The sequence below is a fragment of the Mercenaria mercenaria genome, chromosome 13 (genome assembly GCF_021730395.1).
Source record: "Mercenaria mercenaria strain notata chromosome 13, MADL_Memer_1, whole genome shotgun sequence".
NCBI classification, from domain to species: domain Eukaryota; kingdom Metazoa; phylum Mollusca; class Bivalvia; order Venerida; family Veneridae; genus Mercenaria; species Mercenaria mercenaria.
The window spans coordinates 40291590-40317351 of record NC_069373.1 but is presented as its reverse complement, the minus strand read 5'-3'; the positions used below and the strand labels follow the sequence as shown (position 1 = coordinate 40317351).

At 35.3% G+C, this 25762-nt stretch overlaps 1 protein-coding gene across 9 annotated transcripts in view; it reads right to left on the bottom strand.

The window, feature by feature from the left end:
- Positions 1–256: 256 nt before the first annotated feature.
- The window catches only part of LOC123528653 (dystroglycan 1-like), a 41015-nt gene continuing 15509 nt past the window's right edge, over positions 257–25762 (bottom strand). For 3 of the 9 annotated variants that reach the window (XM_045308538.2, XM_045308540.2, XM_045308537.2), the window contains 3 exons: positions 13809–14016; positions 10585–10930; positions 257–5773 (listed from right to left, as the gene is read on the bottom strand). In XM_045308538.2, the coding sequence (XP_045164473.1) occupies positions 4614–5773; positions 10585–10930; positions 13809–13967 (1665 nt within the window). In that variant the 5' untranslated portion in view covers positions 13968–14016 and the 3' untranslated portion in view covers positions 257–4613. The other 6 variants (XM_045308541.2, XM_045308539.2, XM_045308542.2 and 3 more) reach the window with 6 other exon arrangements.

Genomic DNA, 25762 nt, shown 5'->3' with positions numbered 1-25762 from the left:
TCATTACAGAAAAGGCAAATCAAGCAGTAGCTGCCGTATCATTTGAAGAAATAGTGTTGTAAAAACAATATTAAATTATTTACAAAGCCCCAGAAAGTATCTGTTGAAAAATGACTATGGCTGTATACATTACCCGAGCACATCAGTTGAGAATGGGCTTTCCTTGTGTCAGATTTGTTGTAAAATCATCCTCATTATTTATACTGCTTAGCTGTAAGTGTATATGTATATGGTAAAATAGAAAACCGACACTAAATACAGTTTTCAATGAGATTTATCACAAAAATCAACTTTGTACATAATCATTAAATCAAAAATACAAATTCTAAATATCTCCTTTAATTGGTTATGATTTCCTGATGGCACAGTTATGATACAAAAATACACTAGGCAATATATATCATAATGTAATACATGTTCAGTACACTCATAAAATTTACAAGTTTTACAACTAAGGCAATAATAACCGATAGGCCAAAAATCTCTGTTTTAGCATGAGACTTGTCCAAAGACCATTTCAGAATGTTCATTTTAACATGTACCAACCAATGGAAGGGGAGGGTGTTAACTGTGATGCAGATACTGATTGTCACACAACACCACTTATATTCTATCTTGAAGGAGAAATTATTCACCTTAAAAGGTATCTATAAAATAATTCCTATAAAATAACTTGTAATTTTCTTTATGTGACCTGAAAGACTTTTTCATGAATTCCTGAACTGCAATATCATTTTCCCTTTAATATATCTACAGCTAATTACTGTTGCTTATGATATAATCTCCTGTAACCTGGCCATAGTACTCAATAGTAGACTGGATAACATTCAATATAGTTATATAGTCCAAAATATTACCACAGTGAAACATGCAAATTATCTGGTAAAACAATTCAGCTGCTAAATATAACCAGGTACTTGATAATTTTTAAAGACAGATTATCAAATATGTTTAAGGAATAAACTGTGATTATGAGGTGTGTTTTTTCTTCCACAGTGATTTATTTGATTCAATTTTCAATACTCTTAAAGAAACGGATGTCAAATAAATTGTCAACTAATGGTAGCTGTTTGAATAGCAAATGTTCCAACAACACCTCACAACACTTTCTGTGGGCAACTACAGCAAAAATGCAATTTTTTCTCATGATGTGACATATGTAAACAAATGTAGCCAGCCAAAACTTGTGACCACAGGAATGCTACCCCTTTATGGTTACAAGATTCACTGGTGATGTATAAGCTGTATATAGCCTCATGTATAGAAATACATATGGACTGGAAATATTGTGAAATAAAAGACATACAAAAAATATCAAATCAACACTACACTGTATGCTGGGCATCTACAGATATGATACAAAAACAAGATAAGATAAAAGAAGAATCAGCAGTGAGTAAATTTCAAGCTTTCAACAAAAAGTTATAAGCAAAAGCAAAAGCAATCTGGACATAAAAATCAATATACATAGAAAAAAGAACATAAGGATAAACAAGCATTAAGGACAATTGCTACATGTATATCAATAAGTGTAATGACTAGACTTGGCATAAAAATGTAAAATGTGTAATATCTAAAATAAAAAGTGAGCACCAAAAATGGCTTAAGTTACATAAAAGCGTAAATATATATTTGGCATACCAGCTTGTAAACAGTAAAGTCACAACATCAACGGAACAACAACATTGCACAAGGAGGATTAATGTTATGTTGCTAACTGCAACAAAAATATGGTTTACAACTTCCTATCAAACAAGAATATAACAAGTGAATGAAGTATTGTCATGCAATACAAAGTCCCCAACTGGAAGGCACCTAATTTTCTCTACTGTTTATTTATAGTAACACCAAAGGCAAGTTAATCCTAAAAAAAAATCTATATAATATAAATCTGCACAAAACTCTTCACCAGGTAGAGATAGGTCAAAATACACCTAAAAATTGGTTGTAACATGCATGTTGTACCACAGAAAAGTGGTCTCGATATTTCCCTACGGCCAGTAATAAATAAGAGCTGTCACTAATGGTGACAAATGCCCCCGCAGCCCCTTGACCTTTGACCTGGTGACCTTGACCTTTGACCTGGTGACCCCAAAGTCAGTAGGGGTCGTGTACTCAATAAGTACTATCAGCTTGTGAAGTTTGAAGGTCCTGGATGCAGTGGTTCGCGAGTAAAGTGCCTTCATGCAAAAAGTTAACGTTGTGACGAAAGAACTAATGAACAGACAGTTGAAAACTAATATGCCTCCCTTCGGGGGCATAAAAAGTTACAATATAAGCTATTTATAGTAAAAACAAAGGGAAGTAATTCTAAAAACATGGGTGCCTCATGGTGTGGAACATTTGTGCCAAGTTACATAAAAATCCCTCCATGCATTAAGAAGAAATGCTCCATAGAATGGTATTCTTGAATTTGACATTTTACCTCTAAGTGTGACCTTGACCTCAGACCTAGGGACCTAGCTCTTGCCCATGACAATCCGTCTCATGGTGGTAAACATTTGTTTCAAGTTACATCAAAATCCCTCCACGCATGAAGAAGAAATGCTCCGAACAAAGTCATCCTTGTATCTGACCTTTGGCCTCTAAGTCAGACCTGGACCTTAGACCTAGGGACCTGGTTCTTGCACATGACACTGTGTCTCATGGTGGTGAACATTTGTGCCAGGTAATATTAAAATCCCTTTAAGGATTGTCGAGTTACAGACTGGACAGGAAAAAAGCCATTTTGGCCTTTGACTTCCAAGTCTGACCTTGACCTCTCAGCCAAAGGCCAGGCTTTTGTGCATGTCACTTTGTCTCATCCTGGGGAATATTTGTTCCAAGTGATATTTAAATCCTGTTCTGCATGACAAAGTTATAGACAGGACAGGAAAAAAATCCTATTGACCTCTGATCTCCAAGTTTGACCTTGATCATTAAGCTAGGGTTCTGGGTGTTGCGCATGACATGTCATCTCATCATGGGGAACATTTATGCCAAGTAAAACTGTAATCCCTTGATGGATGACAGAGATACAGACTGGACAGAAAAAAAAAACCTGTTGACCTCTGACCTCAAATTGTGACCTTGACCTTTAAGCTATGGGTCCGGGTTTAGCGCATGCCATGTTGTCTCATCATGGGAAATATTTGTGCCAAGTAATATCAATATCCTTCAATGAATGACAGAGTTATGGACCAAACACGAAACAGACCCTGTCCATGCATGCCATGTAACATTTGACTGCCAAGTGTGACCTTGACATTTGAGCTAGGGGTCTGAAAGTTGTGCACGACATGTCGTCTTATTATGAGGTACATTTGTGCCAAGTAATATTCATGGATGGCAGAGTAATGGACTGGACCGGAAAAAAGCCCTGTTGACCATTGACCTCCAATTGTAACCTTGACCTTTGAGCCAGGGCTCCAGGTTTCGTGCATGACATGTCGTCTCATCATGGGGAACATTTGTGCCAAGTAATATTAAAATCCCTTATGAATGACAGAGTTATGGACCGGACACGAAATTGCAGACGGAAGGACAGACGGAATGGCGGATGGAAAAGTGTATTCCTATAGTCCCCAACACGGGTTTTTAACCAGTAGGGGACTAATAATCTGTCACTGATTATAGAAGCAGGTGAGAATATCCGGTTTGTGTGTAACTGTTTTGGCAGTAATGAGGCTCTGCATCTACAATTTTCCTTCCTGGTAAAAACGCATAAGTATAACAAAAAATGGGATTCACGTCATGGATATCAACTACCTCTTTGAAAAATAGCAGTTATTTGAATGTCAGAGGACTGTGTCACACTTCTGTAATTTGGATCTACCAACTTTGGTCTTATATTTGTAACTCAATAAAAATTTACTTTTAAGATTTCATTTTCATTGACGTTTAAGGGATCTTTCTGTAGGAGTGGTAAATTATTTTGTCAAACAGCATCCTATCGCTTCGTTATCATTATCACTTAGTTCTGACCTGGCAGTCTGTGCCTCGTTTTGAAAATTCGAGATTTGGCGAGAAATCTCCAGAATGCTAAATTCGCCGAATGAGAAACTATTGCAAATGACTGCCAAAACATACAAACTGCAGGAGGGAACACACCTAGTATATAAAGTACATCAAACAAAAGTTTAAGCTTAAATCCTACGGAAAAGTATTTTTCTATGATGACACTGAGGATAATTTTCTAAAGTAATTAGACTGAAAAAGAGAGTTGGAAACAGAAGACAATTTAAGCATTTGTTTACTTAAATGTAAAATTAATCATAAAACTGCAAAAGTTTGTGTCACAATCTATAATCTCCCTTTGGCTCTCCGAGATGTTCACATGTCTGACTAAATCTTAATAAATATTTAATCAAAATTACAATTTTTTTATGATGGTGAAAGTATGGTACCTTAGAATTAAATGCATATCTGTTTGATCTATATCTATAATAGGCCTTTTACATTAACTTCAACCCCCAAAAATATAATTCACTATAAATCTTAGTTAATAGAAAGATAATGGATAAATCTTACAGAACAATAAAAGAGTTTATACAAAGGTAACAGATAAACAAAGGTAATGATTTCTACAAATCTTACATTTATACAAAAAATAACTCTAGATGTACATAAGTAATCTATGCCATTCTGTGTGGATTGTAGTATGGTGGAGGTAGACGGTATGGTGGTGGTTCTGTTTGTTGTGAATGTCCCCCATATGTAGACAGGTGGGGCGGATTTTCATCCTCCCCTGGAAACCTATCCTCATCCAACATGGGTGTTCGGTAAGGTGGGGCTGGTCGCCCATGTGGTGGTACAGCAGGAGGAGTTTCTGTTAAATAGTCTGATGGCAGCACAAGAGGTGTCTTTGGTTTTAATGAAGGATCAACCATTTCTAACTCTTCTGGGAAGATTATTGGACGTCGATCCTCCAGGAAGGCAGGTTTGTCAGCATCTTTGATTTCTTTGCTCGGTCGTCTATGACGACAACAGATAAGAAGTAATAATGCAATTATCACTATAACTAATATGGCAATTAAAGCTGGAAGAACTATTTCTATCCACATTCTGTTATCAGTTTCACTGACAGGAGATTTTGTGGGTGGGGCAAAAGATGTAATTGGTAAAAGACAAGCCCCCAAAAATTCAAAACTTGTGTTAATTGGTGTAAAGTCTGTAAATAATGCTACAAATTGGTCTGAAATTGTTCCATTATCATCAGAGAGTCTGTTATAGAGTTCCTGAATCTTGCTTTTAATACAAGTAGTCCCTATCAAGGAGTTATTACTCCAAACAATAACAACAGATCCCGTCTCTACATTAGAAAATGTCAAAAAGTTTAAATTTTCATCATTATAAAAGTCTGCTATTTTTTCAGCAACCTTAATTAAATTCATTCTGTCATTTGTAAACTTTTCATAACTGCCATTGAAGGCCACACTAATCCTATGATTTACATCCTTTTCATATTCATACGTTAAACTAATTGCATCCTTTGCAACCTGACCCTGCGAATCCTCTGCTATCAATGTGAACTCACTTATAACGCTTTCTCCATCTGAATCATTTTTTAATGGAATTCCATAAAAGGTTTGTGACGTTTCATTAAACATAAGCCAGGCATCTTCAGGAAATGGTTTACTATATGTCAGACTTATCCTCAAACTCAGGTTTCGTGTATTGCCATCTTCTTTGTCGGAGAAAGTACCATCTGGGATTTGAAATTTGAAGTATCTTCCAACAATGACTTTAAGATGGTCAATAGACTTCTCTAGACTTGGGGACTCATCTGGAGCAGCTGAAATAAAATCAGATATATTAAATAACTGGACCCAGGCTTCATTTTATATAACTGTCGGAATATATATATAATTATGTAGTTTAAAACACATTTTAGATTTGAACTGTTTAGCTTTCATCCTTTCCATGTCTTTACTGCTGGAGATAAAATGTCAACTTTAAAATTAATATTTAACTTCTGAGTACAAAAGGTGCTAAAATTAAGAAACCAAGACCACAATTAAGGTTAATTTTCGACTATATCGAGACTGGACATCACCAAACAAAAGGGTCATTGACCCTACCCTAAAGCGCTCACCTGAACAAGGCTTCAAGTGCATATTGTATAACATAATGGTACAAGTACAGAGAAAGGTTTCTTCTATGTTAGCCTATATTATATAAATGTCACACACATTTTTGAACCTAGGGCAATAATTTGAATAATTATGGTAGACAGTACAACTATGATATCACATGCCAAATATCAAGGCTCTAGCTATTACTGATTCAGAGAAGAAGATCTTCAAAGTTTCTTATAAAAAAGCCTTATATCACATGCCAAGAGAAGATTTCTGAATCCGATAGCTGAAAACCTATTTCTAACCAAATAAACCCATATGTTCAATGAACTGGAACTATTTGAAAAACATTGAAAGAGGGCTACTCAGAGATCATTTGTGTAAAGTTTCATCAAAATCTATTCAGTGGTTTTGGAGGAGATGTTTAAAGAAATTGTTGATGAAAAGTGACTACGCACTCTGGCGGCCATGTTTTTGATGAATCAAAATTTAAACAATATTTGTAGAAGTTCACAAAAGGACAATTTGTGTGAAATTTTTTTAAAATGGGGCTAACAGTTTTATACAAGAAGATTTTCTAAGTTTCTACTATAATATACATATTGGGAAAAGTGACCACGCCCATTGGCAGCCATGTTTTTCAAGGAATTGGAATAATATGAACAATCTTGGTAGAGGGTCACACAAGGACATTTTGTGTAAAATTATTTTAAAATCGGGGCAGTAGTTTCACACAAGAATATTTTTAACGTTTCCATTATATACATATAGGGAAAAGTGAGCACGCCCCCTGGCAGCCATGTTTTTTGATGAATCAATAAAATCTGAATAAATTTGGTAGAGGGTGACAAAAGGGCCATTTGTGTGAAATTATTTCAAAATCGGACCATCGGTTTAGGAGATGTCGTTTGAAGATTTTTCTATTTTTAGCTCTGGCAGCCCCTATGTACAACCAAGCGGAACCGTTTGAACAACTTTGGTAGAGGACTTCCCAAGGAACAACCAGGCCAAGTTTCATCAAAATCCATTCAGTGGTTTAACATAATTGTTGACAACAGACAAGACGAACGGACGCACACACGATGGACACAGCGTAATCACAATGAGGTGAGCTAAAAATGAAGTACAAATTATGACCTTCACTTGCTTAATAATATCCTGAACATTGTTAGAATAACCTTTAAAATATTAGTAGAAATTTAGAAAAAAAGGTATTAGAATGTTACACATGCTAAAAAAAGTTTATTTAAAAGCCACATGATAAAATCACACACTTATTATACCAGACGCAGCTACAAATGCTAGAAAACTCATGCCGAATGTACAAAAAGTACCAATTTTAAACAATTACCTCTATATTTCTACTCGTAACAACAACCACATAAATTCTGTCCTAGATTTTCATGCAATAACAAAACATTTTTTTTTCTTCAAAAATCCTCAGTACATTGTAACTGTTTTGTATACAACACCTTTTTAAAAAAAAATCCTTAGTCATAAATCTTATTTTTGTCAAAACTCAGTACTTGCTCAAATATATCACAGGTCAATGAAAATCTAGGACATATAACTTATAGAAGCCGCAAACAATTTTGACTTTTACCCGTTGATACAACTTTTGTGCTCCCCACTGATGTTACTGAATATGTCACTGATGCTCTTGATGGTAAAATACTAGTAGATAGTACCAATGTAGAGACCACTGAAGACCTGTCAGATGATGGCACAGTTGTAAAAACTGAAGATTTAGATGTTGAATAGGCACTGTTCAGCATATCAGAAGTACTTAATTCTGGTAAACTTGGTGTCAATTCATATACTGAGCTTTCTTTGGCAACTGTTGAACTTGAACGAAATGACGAAAATATCTGAATGCTTGATAATGGTGAAATGATTTCTGATGTAGATCTAACTCTGATAGAAGTTTCGATGGAAGAAAAAGTTGCAGCAGTAACTACTGGGCTTGATAGAATTATTGATGACTTGTGTGGTGTATTAGTCATTTCTGACAAAACACTTGAGGAAACTTTAGGTGAAAATAGCTCTGAAGATGAGGTAGTCACTGATACTGGTGTTGTAAGGTATGGCTGGGCCACTGTTGTTGGAAAGATTGTGCTCACTGATATTGAATATATTGAGGCATTTGTAATTAATTTTGTTGGTGATAAGACAAAGGTTGATGAAAAGGAAATATATTTTGAAAATGAACTTAATGAAGGTAGTACTGTGTAAGAAGACTGGAATGCACTTGTCATAACAGACTTGATCAAAGATGTAGAAAGAAATATTCCTGTATCACTTTCAACAGCAAGTGTAGACAAATATGCTGCGTTGCTTGCTTGAGATAAAACTGAAGAAGAAATTAGCAATGATGGAAACACAGATGAACTTGAAGATAATCCATAGGGCAAAAATTCTGATGGTAAGTTGGATGACCTTGATACTAATGTATCAGACAATGAAGTAAGTGCTGAAGCAGAAAGAGGAGTAACAAAAGATGTTAGTGACTCTAATGATTCAAATATTTCAGTAGAACTAAGGAATGGTGTGGAGAAATTAATGGAATATATTGTAGTGACTATTTCAATGTATGATGGAAGTAAAAAAGATGAGGTAGAAGATAACATCTCATACGATGACAAAGAGGAGCTTTTACCAGACTCTGAAGCACTTAAATTTGATGTTACTGACATTGATATAGATTTAATTCCTTCTGACAAGGAGCTTGTGTAAAGTGAGGATTCAAGTATAGATGTTGACCTCAACGAGCTGGATGTGACAAATGTCTCTAAAATATTAGTCACTGAAAAATATGTAGATTCAATTTTTGATGAAGACACAATAGAAAAACTAGAAATGAAATTTGTAGAAATATCTTGAAATGATGAAGTATATACCGATTCTATAGAGAATACTGGGCTTAATGAGGGAACTGAAGTATCAGGATATAAGGAAGAATTTAAACTTGGTGTCAACAAAATTTCTTCTGTACTGCTTTTCGAGCTAAGGACATAAGAATGGGTTGACAGTATGAATGATGTTGATTTTGAGTGCATGACTGATGTTGACTTTAAAGAAAGGTAGGATGAAGATGAAAATGATGGCAAAAGTGAAGGAGTTGTAAAAGATGCCAGACTGGTTTTCAATGAAGAAAAAACAGTGGAAAATCCAGAAAAACTCTTACTAGCAGCAAATGTTGTAATTGGTGAAGATATAACAAACTTTGTGAAAACAGAAGAAACTCCTGGACTGTATGTTGTAGTAAAAGTAATAGGAACAGTAAAACTTATGTTTACTGAAGAAAAGACCCTTTCTGTTGTCACTAAAGATGTAACTGAAAATACTGATGTTGGCAGTAAACTAGATGATGATGAGAAAATAACAGAAGATGTAATATCTGAAGACATCCCATTGAAGAAAGAAGACAACAAGCTTTCTGTTACTGTTGTTGACATCTCTGATAAAGTTGTTGGAGCTGGTAGTGAAAATGTAGGTGTTACTGTCTGTCTCTTACCAGAATGGGCTTGTCGTCTTACACGTTTAGGCAATGGTCTATCTGTGTACACAAACCAGGCTATCACATTAAATCCTATCTCAGCACTCACTCTTCCAACATCAATATTGTGTTGTAGAATTCTAGTGAAGTCATGCAGCTGTTCAAAGAATCCACATGCTATATGCCATGATATCTCTACACTCTTTGACAAAGATTCGATCACATTTCCTGGTCCTCCAGTCAAAATGTACTTTCCAGTATATCCCAAAACATCAGATTCCGTTCTTGAAATAAAAATCATATCAGGATCTTTAGAAATAAAATTTGACCACTTGAGCATAATCAAATCTTCTTGAGCATTAGTAAGGTTATTGCTAACATGCAAAATCAAGCTTGCATAAAAAACTATCTGATCTTTTTGGCACAATTCAGGCATAGAATTATCATGGGTCTCATTGCTTTGGTAAGAATTCATTCTGGCTTTAAATTTCAAAACTGTACCCCAGTTGTCAGACAATTTTTCAAAATTTTCTTTTCCATTAATTTTATTTCCTTCAGCATCTTGTTTTTTGGAATACAAATCTCTGGAAGGAGATATTTCACTAATATCTTGGCTATGAAAATCTCTCCTGGGGATGAAAGTCTGTTTATACTGGAAGGCTTCTTCAGTGTTAAAAGGAAATTTTTCATGCAAATCACTGTTACGAATACTGTTAATACCAGAGATGTATTGCATAGATGAATATAATTCACTGGAATGCTTTGAATGCCCTTCAATGTTATGAACACTTTCACTGTTAATAAAAGTAACATAGTGCAGCGATGGAAAAAAATCATAAGAAAATTGTTCATGTATATCACTACGAGACATGAAGTTAGCAGCTGTATGATATTGCATAGCTAGATATGAATTGCTAGAAAGCTTGTCATGCACATTTTTGTTAAGAAAATACTTGGCAACCTTTTCATATTGCATAGATGAATATAAAGCACCCATAGACAGAACATGCTCAGAACCAGAAACTAGCATACCAGACGTTTTTTCTACTACTGTACCATGCCGAGATATGTCATACTCCACATACAACCTCGTGTTACCATTATGCATGTTAGTATAAATCCATTTTCCTTCCTTCTCATGCTTAGTAAAAGTATGTCTACCCCTTGATTCAGCAGATTTCAATGGTTCGATGACTGTTACATGAAATGTCCTGGAGAGTTTATCCTGACAGTATGTTACTGCAGGATCTATACACTGTGCCCGTAACCTCAACGTGTATAAGCCAATATCTTCTGTCTTTGGATATCCAATCAGCATACTGGAATTTGTGTCAAAGGTCAACCAGGCTGGGAGTTTCCTCTGACCTCTCTGTACAATCTGAAATGCAGGTTGATAGAACTTTTATATTCTCCATTATGAAGAGTTCTCCACACACAACTATCTATAAGGCATGGCTGAAGTACAATTGATCCAGTTTAACATTTGCCTTACATTATATTGAGACAAACATACTGAAGAAGTTTCATAAAAATTAGGTATATTTTTTTCTTACCTAGTGACCTAGTTCTTTAATTCTAGATGACCCAGTTTCAAACTTGACTTAAATTTCATTAAGACAAACACTCTAACCAGGTTTCATAAAGATCAAGTAAACAAATATTTCTGGTAGAGTGTAAACAACGTTTTTCTATGATTTTACCTAGTTTTTTTTTTTCTCAAAATGACTACTTTCAAACTTTTTAGAACAACAATCAGTGTAAATAGATTTTTTTTCTGTGATTTGTTTAAAAAGTCTTAGTTTTTTAACCTAGATGACCCAGTTTTGATTTTGACCTAGACATTATAAAGTTTCATATAGATCAAGAAGAAAATAATTATGGCTTCAACAGTGTTTTATGTAATAGTTATAGTATGTGTGAGAGTGTGTTACCAGGATATATCAGAGCTAGGGGTACATCGAGGGTATTTTTCTCTGCACATATCGTCGAGGCCGGTAGGCCGAGACAGATATGTGAAGAGAAAAATAACGAGATGTACCCCTAGCTCTGATATATCCTGGTAACACACGAGCACTGCATATTATAACTGTTTTATCGCATAGTTTATCATTAAAATTTATATATCATTTTCATTTAAATTTGTTTATTATTATTTTTACTATTTTGATTCCCTTTCTGCGCCTCGCTGACTGAAACACTAAAACTTCTGTTTAAGAAAATGTGTTCCCCAGATAAAAGTACCCAACAAATTTCTGCATTGGTTTTAAATCGTTGCATTTCAATGGCCAGACATATTGTAAAACTTGTTGTTTTGTTTGTAAAAAAAAAAATCAAAGAAAAAGAAACATTTGAGAAATCTCAGAATTTCATATATTTCATGTATTTCTGAATTTGGCAATAACTATCAAGTTTTTGAAATATTCTAGTTTATTTATTCTTTTACTTTATAAATGTAGGTGTTTGTGACAATTCTCTCTCTGTGAACTGTAAATTGGAGCTAAAATCATCTTTTCTTTGAAAGGAAAAAATTATACTCCCTTGATAGGGCCTCAATAGAGAAAAAGTGTTCCGATATATATTGGAACAGTTTTACTGTGCTGATATATATCGGAACACTTTTTTTCTTATGAAACTCCATAGAGATTTCCGTGTTGATATATATCGCAACAGTTTTGTAAGATATCAGCACAGTTTTATAGTAATAATGTGTGTTACTATGTATAACATGCTGCAAAGATCAAAGGAAAATTGCCGCACTATGCGATAAAAATGTTTAATGTGATCTGACCTTGCAACCTAGTTTTACCCGACAAACCTTGTTTCAAACTTGGCCTAGAGTAAAGGGCTTCATAAAGATCAAAGATGGCTCCATGAGTGCCAACAATGTTTTATTATTTTTGAGCTTGTGACCTAGCTTTTTAATTCCAGATGATCCAGTTTGGAGCTTGACCTAAAAGTTCATAAAGTAAAAAATCTGGCCAAGTTTCAAAAAGTTCAGGTAGAAAATATGGCTTCAAAGAGAGTTAACAAAATATTTTCATGATCTGACCCAGCAACCAAGTTTTTGACCTAATATGACTTTGTTTCAAACCTAGCCTAAATTTCATTAACACAAACATTCTTAAATTTATCAAGATAAACAATCTGGCCACGTTTAATAAAGGTAAGGTAGAAAACGATCTCTAATGTGATGGTTTTTTACGATTTGACTTAGTGACAAAGCTTTTTAACCAAGATGACTGTTTCAGTCTTGACCTAGATTTTATTAAGACAAACATTCCGGCCAAGTTTCATAAATATCAAGTGTGAAATATGGCCACTAGATGTTGTGTAAACGGACAATGGATATAGCCCCAGAAAATGATAAGTAAACAAATGTGCCTTCATTTTTCTTTGCCAGGGTAAAATCTTGCTGTATTACACTTATCTACCATATCCACAAATGAAACCATTATTTGAACAAATAGCTGAATGCTACATTTGGACTACAATTCACTGTGTTTTGTTGAACAAATAGCTGAATGCTACATTTGGACTACAACTCACTGTGTTTTACAGTTTACAGTGTTAACAACTTTCTTCCTTGATTTGACGTATTTTGACCCATATGACTTTGTTTTAAACTTGGCCTAGATATCATGAGGACATTTTCACACACAGTTTCCTAGGACAGGTAGAAAATGTGGACTCCAGTTCCATTATTTAACCTTGTGACCTTGGTTTTGACTCCAGATGACCCAGTATCTAACTAGTGCAAGATTTTATTACGGCAAATATTTTGTTCAAATTGCATTAAGATTGTGCCAAAACTGTGACCTCTACAAAGTTTTATCATTAAAACTGTTAACAAATCACAATGAACACATATGATAACACAGCTTACCTTATATAGGCACTATGTGCCCAGGTGAGCTAAAATGTATCTTTGACTGATATACCAAATAAGAAAGAACTATACTGCTAGTCAAAGCCTGATAATCTACTAAGTAACTGTCCTTTTACCATATTCTACTTTTAAACATTGTAGATACATTTTCAACCTCGGTCAGATTAAATGACCTTTAAATACAGCTAATTCATGTATTCTATCATTTTATAACTAGTAAAAATCACTTTTAAATATCCGCTGATTCATTAGTTTTAACTTACAATTAACTGAAGTTACCAACTAGTTTCATAAATGGCTGTAAATTTTAGGGCTAGAAAAAATGACATAAGTATGCTCACAAAATTTACAATTCAAAGTAAAACTTTACCCTGTAAATCTTGTAAGTTGATAAAAACTCTTCATTTCCAATTTGGTAATCAAATTTCTCTCCAACAATTGTTGTAACATCATCCAAATTAAGCTCCTCTTTGGTCTCTATGGCAACAAACAGTAAGGACAATGTCACAAGCAGGTTCAGCAGTGCCATCCTGTCAGCAGGCAAAGGTCAGGTCATTCTGACTTCTAGAATTATTGCCCTGTAAATATATGAAAAAATAATTACGAAACATCAATGAGTGAAAAACATTTCTTTCCATCATTTAAACAGAACAATTCTCACTTACAAAGACGGCTTCTATTGTCTCCATTTTCTAAGATATACAGTAAATTTCAGAGACCTAACTACACGTAAGGGGATTGAGGCAAGGACTCCATGTTGGGGAACTTTGGAGATTTTGAAGGGGAATATTATAAAAATTTATTTTTTATACCATTTCTGATAATTATGTAACATTTTCAAAGAAAACTGCTCAAAAAGCACACTGACTTGTGTCTATCAAATTTCGTAATCCTAGGCCCAAGCGTTCTCAAGTTATCATCCGGAAACAGTTTAACTGTTCTGGGTCACTGTGACCTTGACCTTTGACCTACTGACCTCAAAATCATTAGAGGTCCTCTGCTGGTCATGAACAACCTCCCTATCAACTTTCATGATCCTAGGCCCAAGCGTTCTTGAGTTGTCATTCAGAAACCGTTTAACTGTTCTGGGTCACTGTGACCTTGACCTCTGATATACTGACCTCAAAATCAATACGGGTCATCTGCTGGTCATGGCCAACCTCCCTATCAATTTTCATGATCCTAGGCCCAAGCGTTCTTGAGAAATCATCCAGAAACCGTTTAACTGTTTCGGGTCACTGTGACCTTGACCTTGACCTGATGACCTCAAAATAAATAGCAGGGATATAAACTAGCTATCTTTATTTAGGGGCACAGACTGTCAAAAATAAATGTTTAATATTGGGTATATGGGCATTTTCTCCAACAATTTAGGGGCCCAGTCCAAAATCTAGGGGCCAAGGGCTACTGGGCCCCTGTTAATTTATATCCCTGAATAGGGGTCATCTGCTGGTCATGACCAACCTCCCTATCAACTTTCATGATCCTAGGCCCAACCGTTCTTGAGTTATAAACCGTAAAGCGTTTAACTGTTCCGGGTCACTGTGACCTTGACCTCTGACCTACTTATTTCAAAATCTATAAGGGTCATCTGCTGGTCATGACCAACCTCCATATCACCTTTCATGATCCTAAGCCTAAGCGTTCTTTAGTTATCTTCCAGAAACCGATTGGTCTACATACCGACCAACATACACACCAACCGACTGACCGAAATCTGCAAAACAATATACCCCTCCTTCTTGTAACAAGAGGGCCATGATGGCCCTATATCACTCACCTGAGTTTCAGAGCTTACACAGGCCAAAGAGTGTGCATCTTTGGAAGAAGAACATAATATGTTCCAGGTGTTGGAAGTTGAGAAAGCAGTACAAGTGGATTACATAAATTAGTGCGACTAATGACAAACAGCTAAAAGATTTTAAACTTCCCAGGTCTTCAAATTGGGTAGAAACAATCCACACAGACAACAGAGCAGGCCGAGTGTGTTTTGCAAGGTCTTTTCATAATGGTCATCTACCTCTGGCAATTCATTAGAAGTTTCTAAATTAAGCTCTACTTAACCCTCAAAGGAGGCCTGGGGAAAGGACCTTATAATGCAACAGACCAAGATTGGTGAAGATCCATCAAATAATTCATGAGAAGAAGTTGTTTAAAAGTATTTCTATTTTTAGCTCTAGCCTCCCTAAAAGGGGGCAAGTGCTATAATTAGGAGAGGACCTTAAGATGATGCTGTAACACACCAAGTTTGGTGAAGGTCCATGAAGCCTTTTATAAGAAGAAGTCATATTAAGGTATTTCTATTTTTAACTCTAGCGGCGCCAAAAAGGGCCCTGGTTTCCCAATATGAACAAATTTCGGAATGGAAGAAAAGTGTGGAGAGATGGAGAGATGATGAACGCAAGACAGACAGTGAGTGATTGCAATACATTACAAAAATAGTTTTAACATTGATTGTAAAGAAAGTTCTTTCAACATTCGTTTACTATATGCCAAATTTTCTGCCCTGTACTCACACCTCAGTAAGCAACTGTAGAGACCACAGTCAAATTATACTTTCACTGCAATTCAAACCAGCACCCTAGGGATCAGGAGTGTCTGAAGTAGCTCTGACATTACAAATGAAACAAGAGCTGTCGGTTGACAGCGCGCTCGGCTATTCGAAGAATTAATGGAAGTATGTGGTCAAAATATCACCAGATTTTTAGACAAAAAAAGAAAACTAGATAAGACAAACAATGTACCTGTATTTGTGGAATTGGATAAGTCTTGCACTATATGGCAATGTGTGACCATGATGGTAAGCAAGTGTTCAAAGTTTCAAAGCCATATATCAAACAGTTCAGACATAATATGGAACGGTATGCGAAACTTAACTAATTTCTATGTCAAACAAAAGCACCGCCTTAATAAATCTGATATTTTCTAAGTCCAAAAGGGGCCATAATTCTTGCAAAATGCAGGACAGAGTTATGTTACTTGCTGTACAGGGTCAGCTTATGATGGTTAACAACTGTTGCAAGTTTCAAAGCAATAGCTTTGATAGTTTAGGAGAAAAGCTGACTTAAACATAAAACTTAACCAAAAATCTGATATTTTCTAAGTCCAAAAGGGGCCATAATTCTTGCAAAAAGCATGATGGAGTTATGTTTCTTACTGTACAGGGTCAGCTATTGATGCTGAACAAGTGTTGCAAGTTTCAAAGCAATACCTTTGATAGTTTAGGAGAAAAGCTGACCTAAACATAAAACTTAACCAGGCAACGCCGACGTGGACGCCGATCAAGTGATGACAATAACTCGTCATTTTTTTTCAAAAAATCATATGAGCTAAAAAGGGCCGTAACTGAGCTATAGTCCTTGTGCTAGTTATGTAGTCTTGCCTGTATAATGTGGACTATGAAGGTAAACTAGTGGTAAAAGTTTCAAAGCCATAATTATGACCAACAGGTTAGGCAAATATGGACTGGTATGAAAAATGTAACTGATTTCAAAGTCTAACAAGAGCACCGCCTTGCCGGTGCTGACGCTCATCTGATTTTTTTTGTATAATAGAAATATTGTCCTACCCATGATTTTCTAAGTCTAAAAAGGGCCATCATTCTTGAAAAAAGCAGGATAGAGTTACGTTTCTTGATGTACAGCATCCGCTTATGATGGTGAAAAACTTTTGCAAGTTTTAAAGCAATAACTTTGATAGTTTATGAGAAAAGCTGACTTAAACATAATACTCAACCAAGAAAACTGATTTTCTAAGTCCAAAAGGGGCAATAATTATTGCAAAAAGCAAGATGGAGTTATGTTTCTTGCTGTACAATGTCAGCTTATGATGGTGAACAAGTGTTGCAAGTTTCAAAGCAATAGCTTTGATAGTTTAAGAGAAAAGCTGAACTAAAGATAAAATTTAACCAGGCAACGCCGACGCAGACGCCGTCGACGATCAAGTGATGACAATAACTCATCATTTTTTTTCCAAAAATCAGATGAGCTAAAAAGAGCCATAATTCAGCCAAAATAGTTGACAGAGTTATGTACTCTTGCCTACAGATGGAGACCATGACGATAAACAAGTGTTCAAGGTTTCAAAGCCACATGTCAAATAGTTTTGACAAAACCTTGTCTTGTACCAAAACTAAACCAATTTCCAAGTCCAAAAAGGGCCATAATTCTGTACTCTTGCCTATAGGTAGAGACTATAAGGATCTTACATGCCTGCCTGTGAAAGACGGGGTTTTCCCTACCCGAGGGACAGTGTGGAATGGAAAACCGAGCGTTAGCGAGGTTTTTTATCCATGCTGTCCCGAGGGTAGGGAAAACAGCTGTCTTACACAGGCAGACATGTTAGATCATTTTTCTTGCCTATCATGTTCAAAATAGATCTTGGAGACAAACAGATTTGGGTATTTCCTGACATTATTTATAAAGTCTATGACGTCACAATGGTACCAGTACTATGTGACGTCACCTTAATGCACTCTATTTTAGACAAGGTTTTTTCCCTAGGGAAAGACAGGAATATCTATCCCCGGCGCGTGCTCGGATAAATGTATACTTTCCCCGCTAGGTAGGCAAGAAAAGTAAGTAAAGTAAGTAAAGACTTTATCTAATGAGGCTACACATTTGGTTTCCATGTGGGCCTCAAACAGATTGATCAAATAGACAGACTGTTATAATAAACAAGTGTTCCAAGTTTGAAGTAAATAACTATCTTTGATGGTACACAAGATATTATAATTACCATTTCATAAAAACTTTAACCAATGCCAACACCGACGCCAGGGGTGTAGTATAGCTCTCCATATTCTTCGAATAGTCAAGCTAAACAAGAGCTGTCACAGGAGACAGCGCGTTCGACTATATCAATGCTGGATAGTGAAACTGGGCACATCTGAGGAAACTGGAGCTGTCACTGGAGTGTTTAATGACTCCAATGGTGGATGAAGATATTGCACAATAGCTTGAGTCTGTGTCAAAAATATTAAGTAATTATAAGAGAGGTAGAGATAAGTTTTATTTATATTTTTATTTTTGTTGGATTTAAGGTTGCACCGACACATGATAGGGCATATGGCGACTTTCCAGCTTTAATGGTGGAGGAAGACCCCAGGTGCCCCTTTGTGCATTATTGCATCACGAGCGGGCACCTGGGTAGAACCACCAACCTTCCGTAAGCCAGCTGGATGGCTTCCTCACATGAAGAATTCAATGCCCCGAGTGAGGCTCGAACCCACATCGATGAGGGGCAAGTGATTTGAAGTCAGCGACCTTAACTACTCGGCCACAGAGGCCTGTAAAGATAATGTGTATCAAAACACTATATAAGTATAATTCAAGGCAAAAAGGGGGCATAATTCATAAAATATTTGTGCAAGAGTTATGCATCTTGTGTCATATGATGTGGGTGATGATGTGGAACAACTACTTCAAGTTTGAATAAAATGCATTCAGTAATAACAGAGATAGAGTTAAGTGGATCAAAATTAACCTTAAATTCCAAGTATAAAGGGGGAATAATTCATGAAACATTGGTACAAGAGTAATGCACCTTGTTTCATATGATGTGGGTGATGATGTTGAACAATTGATTTAAGTTTGAATCAAATCCATTCAGTAATAACAGAGATAGAGTGAATGTGTAATAAAAACTTTAACCTGAAATTCTAAGTATAAAGGGGGAATAATTCATGAAACATTTGTGCCAGAGTTATGCATCTTGTGTCATATGATCTGGGTGATGATGTTGAACAACTATTTTAAGTCTGAATCAAATCCATTCAGTAATAACAGAGATAGAGTGAAAGTGCATCAAAACTTTAACCTGAAATTCTAAGTATAAAGGGGGAATAATTCATGAAACATTTGTGCCAGAGTTATGCACCTTGTGTCATATAATGTGGGTGGTGATGTTGAACAATTATTTTAAGTTTGAATCAAATCTATTCAGTAATAACAGAGATAGAGTGAAAGTGCATCAAAACTTTAATCTGAAATTCTAAGTAAAAAGGGCGAATAATTCATGAAAAATTTGTGCCAGAGTTATGCACCTTGTGTCATATGATGTGGGTGATGATGTTGAACAACCATTTTAAGTAGAAATCAAATCCATTCAGTAATAACAAAGACAGAGTGAAAGTGCATCAAAACTTTAACCTGAAATTCTAAGTAAAAAGGGGAAATAATTCATAAAATATTTGTGCCAGAGTTATGCACCTTGTGTCATATGATGTGGGTGATGATGCTGAACAATTATTTTACGTTTGAATCAAATCCATTCAGTTATAACAGAGATAGAGTGAAAGTGCATCAAAACTTTAACCTGAAAATCTAAGTGAAAATGGGGGATAAATCATGAAATACTGGTGCCAGAGTTATGACCCTTCTGTCAGATGATGTGTGTGATGATGAGGGATAACTATTTTAAGTTTGAATCAAATCCTACAAGTAATTACAGAGATAAGAAGAAAAAAGAGAAAGTGTAAAAAAAACTTTAACCAAGATGGGGATGCGGAAGGACGCCGACGCAGGGTCCAGTAGGATAGCTCTCCTTATACTTCGTATAGTCGAGCTAAAACTGAACAAAAAGTGGAATGAGCTTTCAGAGTGTTTATTTTATAAGATTCTGAATGTTTCCAAACCATTAACCCATTATCTGACCAATGCATCTTCCTTGAGCCTGAAGCATGTAGTTATGATCATTACTACATCCATCTAAATTCATCAGCTAAAATATTAATTGTTCAGAAAATAAGTAAAATAACAGAAATGTACACATGTCTGCAATGCTCCATTACAGTTGTATACATGTAAACATCTGTTCCAAACTAAACACTGACTTTAGGGCACCTGTTCTGTTTAATTAAGTCTTGATAATTCCCAAGAAATGTAGATCTGACAACAAACACATAACTAGAAATATCTTACTTGTTTCAGTGCCTCAACAAAAATATCCCAATTATGAAGAAACTATTTAATTGCCTTAACTGCAAAAATAAATGAAACTGAAACACCTTTTTTCACAGTTTTGAATTGTTGTCATAAATCTCTTTGAAAAATTCCAAAATCAATAACTGACTGTCTTTCAAATGTAAAATAACCATTTGTTATATCAAGAACTAATTTCAAACATATTGTGACATTTATGAATTCTGTTTCAGCAGAAGACAGTAAAATCAATTACTTACTGTGTTTTCAATCCTAGAGATTTCCCAATTCTGTTTTCTATATATCTGATAATCTGCACAAATTATGCATTACCTCCAAGCCTTGCTAAGAATACCACCTTTGTTAATTAATCTTGCTTGTCAAAACTGTATCAGAGATGAAACAGGTTTCCTTTGTTAAATGTTGACTAAACAACAAAAACACACATCATAATATTATTTTGATTCCAGTGCCACAACAGTGTACTGTAGCACATTGCATGTTTGTGGGAGGAGTATTTCAAAATTAGAAGCAATGAAAATATTTTGTGACTAGTTAACAGTGTCCTCCAGCGACTAGGCAAAAAACTCTTTTCGGTCTCAAAGTCAGTTGACCTATCGACCACAAAAAACGGCTATCATTTGCTGTTTACAAACATTCATCTTATAAAATTTGACTGCCATATGTCTTTCTCAAGTAACTGGTCACATGATCTACCTGCTTTATATGTAATGTACCAACCAACTAAACCAAACCAACAGACCAACCAGCCTATCGATGGACAAGAGCAAAACAATACACCTAAATAAATGTTCTGCGAAATCCAGTCAAAACTAATAAAAGTTTCGAAAAAAATACAACTTAATTTTCAGTATACTATTTTGGTATGAGCCCTAATCTTTCAAAAATCAAATGATTGCTACAAACCTTATTACTTATGGTAAATTTTGTCGGACATGAAACTGTTAATCATTGCCCCTTATTAACCATATTTCATGTTTCCTTAAAAAATAAAAGTAAAGTGAGTCTTAGGCATTGCTGCACTACAATGAAGTTCAGACAGTAATAACAAGTCAGGCAAATAAACAAATTTATGGTACATTAATGAGACTGCTGGCTATTACCCTTAGAAACATTTTAATCAGGCTAATGGTTAACTTCTTACAATCTTACAACAAATATATTTAAATAAACATAAATCCTCTCAGAATAAATATCAGTTTTGAGCTTACAAGAGGCTTAAATCCAGTAACACATCTCAAGACTGTATGTCAAATTGACTTAATGTAGTAAATGGATTAGACAATAACTTTCTCCATAGATTCTTGGTAAAGAGTAAAGAATCTGTTTTGTTGGAAAGTTTTTTTCTGCCTCTTCAGTCTATATATAAAGCATTTTATAGTAAGTAATAAAACAATATCATTTAGTATGCTCATACTATGATATGTGACCTTACATTTTTTTGTTTTATCTGATACAGTCATAGGTCAATACAACAAGTTTCAAATGCCTTTCAATTATAATGACATCCTTCTGCAAAATAATAAATTTAGTGTATATTTTCAAAGTTCTTCATTAAAATTTTAATCTTTCAAAATGCCCTATAACATGTACATATTATCAACAGTTTTCCATTTTTCATTTTCTAAGTCTTTGGAAATGGTGCAGCATACACTTCAGCAAAAACAGATTCTCATATAATATAATCCAAAAATTTAAATTCTGGAAACATTAAATGAAATAAAATATCACTCTGTTGAATTCCTAAACAAAATCCACTCGGAGCACAGTCAGTTTACAGCAGAGGTCTGTTAGACCATTAAAACCTGTCAGAATGTATATTTAACCCAGAGATGATAGATCTGTGCCTCTCATCATACATTGAGCCTGGGAAACACATCTAATTACTTCAAGACAGGCTTTGAAGACAACAGCATGTTTATGAGTATACAGCCTCTTGTGAGAGCTACTGGTATTGCTTTGTCAGTTTCAATTACACAAAGATGCAGCCACTTCATGTTTGGTATGTCAGTTTGTGGTTCTGACAAAAGGAACCTGTGAAAATGCAAGAAATCTTGCCAAAATGCAGTGTCTTCCTCAGCTACAGAAATCTAATTAGTGAGAAAAAATAAACATTAGTTGCCCTCATTGGGAAGAAAATACTACAGATTTTTGTTACTGTATATAAAAATGCCAAGATAGCTTATTTCTAGGTCAAAATTTACATGAAAAACTGCCAAACTTTGACAATACTTCAATGTTCCAAATTGGCTATGTTATATGTATAATAATAAATAATTATAAAGAAAAAGATTTTTCTGACAGCACTAACTCATTGCATGGCAATATTCAATTTACTCCCAACAGATTCCATCCAGTAAGTTCTAAGGGACATTGATTTATAGTATAACAGAGAGAATATCTAAAGATGTTTATCACTAGGATAACTAATCATCGGCTAATGGTAAAATTTCTAGTGATTTCAATTCCATATACGGTACCTTTCTGAAATTCAAATTAAGGGTTCTTAATTACAATGTACATGTATGCCTATTAAGGTGACACCGTGAAGAGTGAAAAATGTGAACTAGGAGCAATTGCTCAAGGTGAATCATTTTAACATGACTGTTGGCTAAGTGTGGGTACAGTAAAATTAATAAAGTAAAGCACTATTTAGGCTGTTAGAAAATTAAACTTCTGGAATTAATCAATACTGGTCTACAGACTGAATGCTAGATGCATTAAATGGCCACAATAAAACTGACGATGATTATTTCTAATCAAATCTAATGTGATTGTGATATCACAAGAAAGAACAAGAACTGTTTATAAATCATATATGCCCCCATGATAGCTTATCCCATTTTTAGTCTTGACATCACTATGACCTTGATATTTGACCACCTGATCCCTAGCACAATAGGAGCCCTAGCACAATATGAGCAATCAACTAACCACAGGCAATCACTGTATGAAGTTTGTGGACTATATACCAAAGCAGAAACTGACCTACTGATCCCCTAATCATTAGGGGTCATGTACTGACCAAAGGTAATCAATCATCCTCCTCTGAAGTGTAAAGGCAGTTTAAGCCAAAGGGTTCTCAAGTTACTAAGTGAAAACCATATTCAATATGGATCACTGTGACATATAAACTACTAATGCCCAAAACAAATTGGGGACATCTACTGACCACAGGCAATCATCGCATGATGTCAAAAAAGAAATAACTTTGTAAAACACCACAAATCTGTTAAGGAACCTGTGCAATGCAAGGCGGCTCATATAAGTGAAAAAGTATGTGAAGGTTCAAAAATTCACACAAGTGTCTTTTTAGATACATGCTTTCATACAAAAACCTATCAAAAACTTGTCCAAGCTGAAAAAGGAGAAAAAAAGCAAAACAGACTTACTGAACCTGTGTAGCACATGTCATATCATTACACTTGATCAATTAAGAGTGTGAAGTTTCAATCCATTCGAGAAATATCAACATCAAAACTAAACCTAACTAGAGTTATCACTAAAGGTGATGAATGTACCCCCCCCCCCCACCCCACCCCCATTGCACTAAGACAGTACATTGCAATTCTTCTTCTTCTCGTCTAATTAATGATATAATTTGGCAGTGCGTGGGGGGAAAAAGTGAAAGACTATTCCCAAGCTACTCAGTCCACTTAGAACTCCCAGACAGTTGGTGATAAAAAAGGTGCAATACCTAAAACCTTATAGCCCTAAATGTAAAACATATACATACATAAGCTGTTGTGCAGGAAGAGAAACATTACTAAGGTTAAAAACAGGATAAAAGCAAGTATATATAGTAATTATGGTTGGAACATCAGCCAGTGCTGATTTGAATCCGAAGACTGTTTCAGCACTGACTACATGTCATTGAGATGGTAAGATGTTCCATTCTACCACAGTTTGAGGGAAGAATGAGTATTTATAGTAGTCAACTGTGGTAGAAGGTATTTGCAGAGCTAAGTGATGGTGATGTCCAGATTGTCTTGTGATTGGAGCAAGATATCGTTTAGGATCAACATCAACATGATTATGAACCATTTTATAAAACAAAACTAACCTACTATATTGCTTTCTGGATTGGAGGGATTTCTAATTTAAATTTGTTAGGATATTTGTGACTGTGCCCTGGGTCTTGCTATAATTATTTACAACAAATCTCGCAGTTTGCCTCTGAATGTTTTCTAATTTATCTATATCCTTCTGATGATAAGGATCCCAAACACTGGAACAATACTCTAAAGTTGGTCTAACAATGGTGTTATAGGCAGCTGTTTTGGTACAACTCTTAGCAGAATGTATATTATGTTTTAAGAAACCAGGACTTTGACATGCTTTACTAGATATTTTGTTTATATGAGGGGACCAAGATAAGTTAGATGTTACTTCTACATCTAATTATGTGGACCGTACATTGGTATGTATACAGACTCTATGTACAAATGTATATAGTATAGTAACAAAAAACAAAGTCCCATAACTCTGCAGAATATTTAGCTAAAAGAACGTAACATGCACCATGCACAACTATGGTTGGTACTGATCACTTATGTGAAGTTTCATTAAATTGTGTGCAAGGGTTCGGAAGATTAGGCATGCACAAGATTGCATATATATGCAGACTGTATGTATATAGTATGTTAACAAAAAACAAAGTCCCATAACATTACAGAATTTTTTTTCTGAAAGAACCTAACTTGCACCATGCACAACTAGGGTTACTACTGATCACTTGCTTTAAGTTTTATTAAATTGTGTGAATAGTTTCCGGAGATTAGGCATGCACAAGATGCATATGCAGGCACTATGATAGTATAGTAACAAAAATGAAAGTCCCATAACTCTGCAATTTTTTTCTGAAAGAACCTAACATGCACCATGCACAACTACTGTTGTTACTGATCACTTGTGTGAGGTTTCATTAAATTGTGTCGCCAGCGGTTTCTGACAAGATTTTTAAAGTTTTAACCATTTACATTCATGTATGTGTGATCACTTGTGTGAAGTTTCATTAAATTGTGTCAAGGGGATGAGAAGAGACGGTGCGCACAAGATTGTGTCTACGGACGGATGGACAGACGACCGGACAAACAACCTGAAAGCAGCATACCACCCCCTACAATTAGGATGTTTAGGTGAGAGCAATTTATTTATTTATTTATTTGGGTTTTACGGCGCACCAACACAGTATAGGTTATATGGCGCCAAACAGGACTACAAATTTTGGTTTCACATCTCATTTACATGGAAATAAAAACATGAGGTATGGAATCAAAATTTGCATACCTGCTGGAATCACAGAGTTACAGCAAAACCAAGTGTTAAGACCCTATTAGTCTCCTCTTATGATCATGCAAGGGTAAGGCAGTGGTTCCAATCA